This window comes from Tupaia chinensis, unplaced genomic scaffold (assembly GCF_000334495.1).
Source record: "Tupaia chinensis unplaced genomic scaffold, TupChi_1.0 Scaffold144741_1, whole genome shotgun sequence".
Lineage (NCBI taxonomy): Eukaryota > Metazoa > Chordata > Mammalia > Scandentia > Tupaiidae > Tupaia > Tupaia belangeri.
This window is the reverse complement of record NW_006204601.1, coordinates 257886-266606: the sequence shown is the minus strand read 5'-3', so window position 1 is coordinate 266606 and position 8721 is coordinate 257886. Positions and strand designations below refer to the sequence as shown.

At 59.3% G+C, this 8721-nt stretch overlaps 1 protein-coding gene across 2 annotated transcripts; it reads left to right on the top strand.

The window, feature by feature from the left end:
- Positions 1 to 1294: 1294 nt before the first annotated feature.
- GRN (granulin precursor) lies at positions 1295 to 8141 on the top strand. Of its 2 annotated transcripts, none has more exons than XM_006167349.3 (13): positions 1295 to 1376; positions 4054 to 4198; positions 4323 to 4448; positions 4561 to 4645; positions 5231 to 5343; positions 5427 to 5562; positions 5693 to 5802; positions 6028 to 6148; positions 6414 to 6511; positions 6599 to 6844; positions 7072 to 7305; positions 7376 to 7606; positions 7693 to 8141. In XM_006167349.3, the coding sequence occupies exons 2-13, from the start codon at positions 4061 to 4063 to the stop codon at positions 7828 to 7830; spliced, it is 1776 nt and encodes a 591-aa protein (XP_006167411.1). In that variant the 5' UTR covers positions 1295 to 1376; positions 4054 to 4060; the 3' UTR covers positions 7831 to 8141. The 2 variants fall into 2 exon arrangements, with proteins under 2 accessions (XP_006167411.1, XP_006167412.1); XM_006167350.3 differs by lacking the exon at positions 1295 to 1376 and adding an exon at positions 1664 to 1793.
- The last annotated feature ends 580 nt before the right edge of the window (positions 8142 to 8721 follow it).

Genomic DNA, 8721 nt, shown 5'->3' with positions numbered 1-8721 from the left:
TGAGTTTCAACAGAAGCATAAGATATACTCCTTAGTCTCAGGCTACACAGGAGAAAAACTATGCACAAGTACGTCACCAGGGTGCAGAACAGCCCTAGATTCTCGGCAGAAAGTCGATCCATTTTCTGGGCCCTCTCTAGCGCCAAGCTAAGGACCCCTACTGCCGCCATTCTGTTGGTCCCACAGCCCCAGCCTGGTCCTCCGCCCAAGTCCTCCCCTCAGTCTGCAGTGCCTCCATCTACTCTGCCTTTTCTGACCGATCCAGCACCAGGCTTTCCCCAGGCCCGTCCTCTCCCTGCCTCGCCGCCCCCCCCCCCCCCCCACCCCCCTGTCTGCCTCGAGCAGGCGCTTTGGCACTGAGCAGTCCGGCTCTCTTTGCTGGCTGATCTGTCCTGTGTGGTCAGTTTTCTCTTCTATCTACCATATGGATCCCTCGAAGGGAGGGCAGACTGAAACTGGGAAGCCGCTCTCACTCCCACACCCAGCCCAATCTTGTTCCAGGCACCCAGCAGCGCCTCGAGCCTACTGAAACTAAACTTGGCATTCAATCCCTGCCCAAGACTGTCCATCCCATCTGGTTTCCTAGTGCTCTTCCCCAGATTCCCGCCTAGCCACTTCTCCAAACCCTCCTGTCTGACAGTTAAAATCACCTCGGACTCGCTTACGGAGGGTCCCAAGGTAAAATGAAATCGTCCCCACCTGGAGCCAGACACCACCTCTTCCCTGCACACATCTACGGCACCTGCTGCACCTGACCTGCTGTCATAGACTAGATTTAATCTGAGCTTGTCTCTCCTTCGTCCCTAAAAATCCAAGAACCTTGAGGAAAGGGTCTGGGGGTGTTTTTCTGTATCCTCAGAACCATCTCTCAACTTCCTCTGAGGCCTGGCGTTTAATCTGAAGTCACTGAATGGAATAGAAAGGAAATGCGCAAAGGTCCCAAATCCAAAAGCGGACACCCTGAAAACGACCTCGAACGCACGTCTTAAGGGCCAACCCCCCAGCTGTCAATGTCCCCAGACTCGAGCTGCCTTATCTCTAGCAAACTCTCCCAGGCGAACTTAGGACGGGAGAGGCGGTGAGGCGAGCACCGGCTGCCGGGCTGAGGCTGGTCACAGCATCACATGATTCTCCCATCACATGATCCCTAGAAATGGGGTGTGGGGAGAGAGAGGAAGGGGGGAGGAGAGACTTGAGTAGGAAAGAAACAGCATTCCGAACTGACCCCGCCTCTACGCCGAGGAGTAACCAATAGAAACTCAGAATCCCGGGCCCCTGGCCAATGGAAATCTAGGTGGGCGGGCCCTCGCGCTGCCGGGGCAGTAGTCAAAAAGCTGACCCGCGGCGCTACCCAGCAAGCGCGGACCCAGGCACAGGTAGGTGTGCGACCGCCGGGACCCGTCTCCTGCTCCTGTCCACACGGCCAGGACGTGTGGGCTTGAAACGCCTGTGGAGTCTCAGCCGGGAGACAGAGAATGCCCGCTTATATAGACTCCTGGGGGGAGGGGACGTTCTGAGACATGGAGGGAGTTTTATGGGGACGGAAAGAGTAAGCGACAATTGCAGTGACCTCCATTAGAAGGGGGCTCTCTCCCTCCCAGTACCCCGGAAAGCTGCAGGCCAGGGCCCACCCATTCTGGAGCCAGCTCCACCCCTGCCTGCAGGTGCCTGCTCCTTCCCTTCCGAGGGTCGTGGAGTGTGGTTCTGCCGTGGCTTGCGGTGGGAGGGCCCCAGTCACTCGTCCCGGAGCTCGGAGGGGCTGGGAGCAAGACTTGAGACCTGGCTTCTCACAGGTAGGAGGGACTTGGGCGTGGTGACCGAATCCCCTGGCTGTGTCTGGCTCTTGCTTACTTCCTCTCGTGGGAGGTGGGACGAGCTAACTTCCGCTTCTCCCCGCCACTTTTTTTCCTGTCCATTCACAGCGTGGTTGACTTACCTTTTGGGAATTTCTTCTCTCCTTGGCACTTGGAATTGGGGGGTGCCACCTAGTGGAAGGTGGCAGAGCTAAAGGCTTGAGAGGCTCCTGGCCTCTGGCTGTTTGGAGAGTGTGGGGTTGGGATGAGAACTCTGCAGAGAGGGACTAGGTCTCCTCCTGCCCCATCCCTGGTTCTGAGTGCTGGGTACTCAGCAGAAGCGTACACCGTGCTTCCTAAACTCGGGGAGAACTGGAAGGAAACCATGCACAAATAGATCACCAGGGTGTGGAAAGTTCCTGTGCACACCCGCACCCCCTTCCCACTAAGCCAGGCAGCAGGCAGCCTGCGGAGGCCTCAGGGGGACAGCGGAGGAGCAGGTGGGGCCCTCTGTAGATGCTTGGCCTGGGAGGTGGGGCTGGGGCCAGGATGAAAGGGCAGCGTTTCAAGACCAGCCTTCATCTTTATCTGGCCCCGGGGTGGCCCCTTTGAGTTAAGGGAAAGGACACTTGAGGAAAGCCAGGTGAGGGAGAGAGGACTCCAGTGACTGGGTGAGTGGGATTTCGTACTCTCCCTTCGACCCAGCCAGGTCCACACATAGACTCAGTGGAGGTTTTAGGCACACCTTCTGATGTTCCGTGATCGGCGGGTGGCAGTGCTAGGACTAGACCCAAGGAGGATTTCCAGGCAGCCCTTGAATCCCGTTTCTGTTCTGTCCAGTTCACCTGTCCAGGAAATGTTTCTGTCCCCTCTCCCCTGCTTGGACCTCAGGCATCTATCTCCCTTGGGCCTAGGGTCCCTTCCTAGGCAATGTTATGAGATGAACCCAGGCCCAGTGAGCTCTGGAGCCACCAAAGCATGGCAGGGCCATGACTTGCTCTGCCACCTGGGCACACTGCTTAACAGCTCTGAGTGCCCGCTTCCTCCTCGGAGAAGTAACGGTAGTGGATGGTGAGAGTCAGTTACTACCTCGGTTGGTTGTTCCAAAGTAAAAGCTCATGGAGAGCGTTGTAACCGGCTCCCAAGAGGTTCGGCAGATTGGCTGTTTTTGCTCTCTTGCCACCCTATTGAGCTAGCCAGGCCAGCTGGCCCTGAGGGCAGAGGTGTTTAGGAAGTGATAGGCCCACTTCCTCTTGTGACTCAGATTCCAAGGTAGGGGTGAGGCAGGGGTGGGAGGTAGATGTCTGGGGAACCTGAAAGGGCCTTGGTGGGGACACTGAAAACTCAAAGGCTGACCCAGCCTCTGTCCCCTTCCCTGGTGAAGAGGGGACAGTCGTGGGCAGCCAGTGACTGACCGCTGGGGAAGGTAGCCCAGACTCCGCTAGCCACCACTCTTCCTTTTTAACAACTTTCTCAACGCTGTGGTTTCCCATGTCATCGTGTGACAGGCTCCTGCTCCTAAGACCCTGCCAGGTTGTAGGTGTGAGCATAGGAGCAGGAGAGGTGACATCTGGAGGGGCCAGCTATGGAAGGGGAACCCTGACTTTTCCTGGGAAGAGGACCCTTTCCTGCATCCCAGCCTTGTCCTTTCCCATGGCTAATGACACCTCCCCCCCACCCTCAGAGGTGGCCACAGATCAGACCCACAGGAACCACATGTCTTCCTGACTCACAGGCTACATCTACACACTCACCCACAGAGACACTCAGGTGTGTTAGTATGTGTTGGGGACACAGATTCACATATGTACTTGGGTCAACATATATGCTCATGGTGTGTACAAGCCCGTGCCCGGGTGACACACATGCAGTGGACATGTGCAGGAAGCTGACTCTCCAACCCAGCATCTTTTTTTTTTTTTTTTTAATTTTGCTAGAGGTCATGTGCGTTCACCCAAGACAGACGAGAGAGGGAGCAGAGTAAGCATCCCCCATGGGGAACGGTCACACTGCTATCCCTTCTCCTCCACCTCTCCCTCCTTACTGGATTTTGAGCACGCATGCACATGTACCCAGTGCATCCAGCTTATCCACCAGGCCCCAGAGCTGGCCTAAGCCCCACATCTTTCTGCCTGCGCAGACAGGGAGTTGTTGGGGAGGCTCGGGTAGCCTGGGCCTGGAACTTGGTGTAGATTCAGTGAGGGCGTGGCTTCAGGGGAATAGACTTAAGCTGGTGTCAAACCTCCTTGGTATTTCACAGGCAAATCATGTGGATGCTGGTGAGTTGGGTGGCCTTAGTGGCAGGGATGGTGGCTGGAACACAGTGCCCAGATGGCCAGTTCTGCCCCGTGGCCTGCTGCCTGGACCCAGGAGGAGCCTCTTATGGTTGCTGCAATCCCGTTCTGGTGAGTACCCTCCCACCCAGGCCAGAGGTGGCAGCCTGGGTTTTCCCAAAGGGTCATCTTGGGTTGGCCAGAGGGGGCGGCCAGGCATGGGTCCTTTGGCTTATTCTCTCCCCTCTCTTCCCAGGACAAATGGCCCACAACACTGAGCAGGCGTCTAGGCAGACCCTGCCAGATCAGTACCCACTGCTCAGCTGGCTACTCCTGTCTCCTCACTGTCTCAGGGAGTTCCAGTTGCTGCCCATTTCCAGAGGTGAGGGTGACACTAGCTCAGTGGAGGACTCAAGTCTGCATTTATGCTTTTCTGCACCTCCCACCCCCAGGGACAAGGGCCTTACCAACTCAGGCTTCTCTGTGTTCCACAGGCTGTGGCATGTGCGGATGGCCACCACTGTTGCCCACGGGGCTTCCACTGTAGTGCTGATGGACAGTCCTGCTTCCAGAGACCAGGTGCAGCAGGGGTGTGGGTGGAGAGCAGGAGGGTAGGCAGTGGGTGGAGCCTAGGAACCCAGGCCAGTGGAGAGGCCCGATTCCTGCTTTCAGTCATGTGGCATACATACAAGGGGGGGGGTATGTCTTCAGAAAGTTCATGGAAAATGTGTATTATGAACAAAAACATGCATGGATTTCAGTACAATTTTTTAAATTATTTGCACCAAACTAAACTTGTACACTAACTCCATTTTTCCACAAACACTTTGAAGTGCTCTCCTACTAAACAACCTCCGTGCTCTGCCCAGAGGGTCCTGGGGTAGGAGGGGGCAGGAGAGAATGCAGGACTCCAGGCCCAGCATCTCAGAGGTGAGGAGAGGCCAGGCTGTACTAGTTGAACGCCGACCCACTGTCAGTGGATGTCCTGTCCCCCGCCAAGGCAAGGAATGGATTGTAGGGAGAGTGGGTCAGTGTTGCCCGGGAGATCGCTGAGCCCTAGAGCCGACCCCCAGGCCCCTATGGCTGGGCCTGCAGAGCCTGGTGTCACCAGTTCCTTGAGGAATGAGGCCTGGGTTGGTGGAGCTCATACCGTTCTACCCACAGATAACCAGCCCCCGCGTGCCATCCTGTGCCCCGGTGGCCAGGTTGAGTGCCCCAACTCCTCCACCTGCTGCGTTATGGCGGATGGCTCCTGGGGATGCTGCCCCATGCCCCAGGTACTGATTTGGGGAGATGGCGCTGGAGGGAGGGCAGCAGGGCAAAATTAGGGGCAAAGACAGTCAGAGTCATCTCTTCCCAGGCTATCTGCTGTGAAGACAAGGTGCACTGCTGTCCCCACGGTAGCACCTGTGACGTGGCTCATTCCCGCTGCATCACACCCACGGGCACCCACCCCCTGGTCAAGAAGATCCCGGCACAGAGGACTGATGGGGCGGGTGAGAGGGTGGGCGAGCCAGAGGGCAGGGTGGTGAGGCCGGGGTGTGGGGGCAAGGTCACAGTTATGCCCAGCTGGGAAAACGGTTTCCTCCCGCCACGCTGCCCCTCACACCTCATTCTTTTTTCCAGTGGTTCTGCACACCTTCGTCACATGCCCTGATGGGTGGTCCCAGTGCTCTGACAATTCTACCTGCTGTGAGCTGCCCAGTGGGAAGTATGGCTGCTGCCCCATTCCCAATGTGAGTGAGGGGCTGTCGCCAGCTTGACTGTGTGCCTGCAGCCACCTGGCCTGGACAGGCACCTTTCAGGGGCTCCCGGGTTAGGGCGGCTGGCTGCTGGGAACCTGACTCAGGACTCATGCCACCCCCTTGTGGGGGACTGGGGCAGTGCCAGCTGTCAGCCTGGCTGCTTCCTATGCTCAGCTGAGGCTGGAAGTCACAAAGACCCACCTGGTCCCCACGCAGGCCATCTGCTGCTCCGACCACCTGCACTGCTGCCCACAGGACACTGTGTGTGACCTGACCCAGAGTAAGTGCGTCTCCCAGGAGAGCACGTCAGACCTCACCGAGCTGTCCACACACACAGGTATCAGGGGCTGGCCACAGACCCCATTCCGCCTGTACTGAGAGGAGGGGGTTCCAGGAACCGATGTGGGGGCGCAGGGGTGCTGGCCACATGGAGGGGCCAGGCTGGTGCAGCCCTCTTTCTTGCATTGGGCCTTGCCTGGGGTCACTTCAAGCAGGTGTAAGTGGTACCTGCCATCCTCAACATCTGATTCCAGCTGGGACGCTGGCAAGAGGGGGTGCCCCTAAGGGGCACCACTGACCTGTCCTTGTTGCCTGCCTCACAGTGCAAGAGGTCAAATGCGACATGGAGGTGAGCTGCCCGGATGGTTACACCTGTTGTCGCCTCCAGTCAGGGGCCTGGGGCTGCTGCCCTTTTGCCCAGGTACTCAGAGAGGTGGGTGGGCTGTGCTGGGCAGGGGGTGACAGCCAGTAAGACCCCTGTGCCCACTGGCCCTCCTCCATCCCCCAGGCCGTGTGCTGTGAGGACCACATACACTGCTGCCCAGCGGGGTTTACGTGTCACACAGAGAAGGGGACCTGTGAACAGGGGACCCACCAGGTGCCCTGGATGGAGAAGGCCCCAGCCTACCTCAGCCTGCCGGACTCACAGGCCTTGGAGAGTGACGTCCTCTGTGATAATGTCACTAGCTGTCCCCCTAACAACACCTGCTGCCGACTCAAATCTGGCGAGTGGGGCTGCTGTCCTGTCCTAAAGGTGCATGGGTAGGGAGACAGCACTGGGTTGGGGTCAGCTTCTCGAACCGGGCAGGGGGTTGCCAGACTCCTACTGCTTTGCTCCTTGTGCACCCAGCTTGTCACATTTGGCCCCGGCTGGAGGAGCTAACAGGAGAGGTGGGCCGGGGGGGGGGTATGGTAGAGGCTCAGCCCTTGACCCACGTGGTAGCTCCCTGGGCCACCTTTTCCTGCACCCTGACCCCCCAGGCTGTCTGCTGCTCGGACAACAAGCACTGCTGCCCCCCAGGCTACACATGCACGGCCGAGGGGAATTGTCAGAGAGGGAACGAGACAGTGGCTGGACTGGAGAAGACACCTACCCGCCAGGCTTCCCTGTCCCACTCCAAAGACATCGGCTGTGACCAGCACACCAGCTGCCCAGTGGGGCAGACCTGCTGCCCAAGCCTGCGAGGGGGCTGGGCATGCTGCCAGCTGCCCCATGTGAGTGCACACCTGCCTGCCCCTGGATAGGGCTGGGGGCACAGGAGGGTAATGCCTTCTGTCCCCGCAGGCCGTGTGCTGTGACGATCGCCAGCACTGCTGCCCGGCTGGGTATACCTGCAATGTGAAGGCTCGATCCTGTGAGAAGGAGGGGAGCCCTGCCCAGTCTGCTGCCCACCTGGCCCTCAGCCCTCACGTGGGTGCAGGGCATGTGGCATGTGGGGCAGGGCACTTCTGCCATGACAACCAGACCTGCTGCAGAGATAGCAAAGGGGGCTGGGCCTGTTGTCCCTACCGCAAGGTCAGTGCCACCACACACCCTGGGGCTGGGTGTAGACTTGGGCTAGGTCCTGCGCTGGCTGACTCTTACGCCCTCTGACCATGCAGGGTGTCTGCTGTGCAGATCAGCGGCACTGCTGTCCTGCCGGCTTCCGCTGCGGGGCCAAGGGCACCAAGTGTGTGCGCAGGGAGACCCAGCGCTGGGACATCCCGCTGAAGGAGCCAGCTCCGAGACAGCTGCTGTGAGGAGGGATTGAGGACTGAAGAGACCCCCAGCCCTTGGGACCCTTTCAGGGTGCACACTGCTCAGGCCTCCCCAGCACCTCTCCACCAAACTCTCCCTGACCCCCCCCTCCCAAACGCCATGGCAGGTAGGGCCTCTAAGGCCTTTCCTTGTCAGAAGGGGGTCTGTGGCAAAAGCCACGTGACAAGCTGCCATCCCCTCCCGTTTCTGTGGACCTTGTGGCCAGGTGCTGTCCCCTATCCACAGGGGGCTGTGTGTGTGTGCGCGCGCATGTGTGTGTGTGTGTGTCCGCCAATAAAGTTTGTACACTTTCTTAACAGTGTCTGATTGGGCCACCCTGCGCACCCTCCCCGGGAGACCTCCGAGTGAGGGCGCTCTCCCCTCTGCCCCACAAAGACACACACAGCCTTAACCCCACCAGTTTTATATTTGCTGCTGCCCACAGCGCCCCATGACATCACCATCCCCAGAGCTGCCCCAGCTCCCAGCCCTGTGACATCGTAGCCCAGGGGTGGGCTAGTCAGCACGAAGCACCCCCTCCCCTCCCAGGGCTCCACGGGAAGGCTCCCTCCCTTCCCAGCCCTCACACCAGCAGCTGAGGCCGGCTGCCCCTCCTGCTTCCACGATAGAGCTTTCTATGTACAGCACATGTACACAGGCACTGCTCCCCCCACCCAGCCCTCCTCCCGGCACCTCCCACGGGGGGCTGGACCCTCCCACCGCCTCGGCTTGGAGCCTGGGGGCAGAGGATCCCTTCCTAGGACCTTCCCCAGCACGTACCAGGAACATGGCGGCAGGCCCCTGGACGCCTTTGCGACCTGGGGCTAAGAGTGCGCACCCCCGCTGCCCCCCGGGCCACGCACCCTGGGGGCGGGCCGGGGCGGAGGGGGCGG

Bases quoted from the DNA above. Each gene is read 5' to 3' on its own strand.
- GRN (XM_006167349.3), top strand. From the start codon at position 4,061: ATGTGGATGCTGGTGAGTTGGGTGGCCTTAGTGGCAGGGATGGTGGCT. The intron at 5,563-5,692 runs GTGAGAGGGTGG...TCTTTTTTCCAG, and splicing joins ACAGAGGACTGATGGGGCGG to TGGTTCTGCACACCTTCGTC. The intron at 7,607-7,692 runs GTCAGTGCCACC...CTGACCATGCAG, and splicing joins CCTGTTGTCCCTACCGCAAG to GGTGTCTGCTGTGCAGATCA.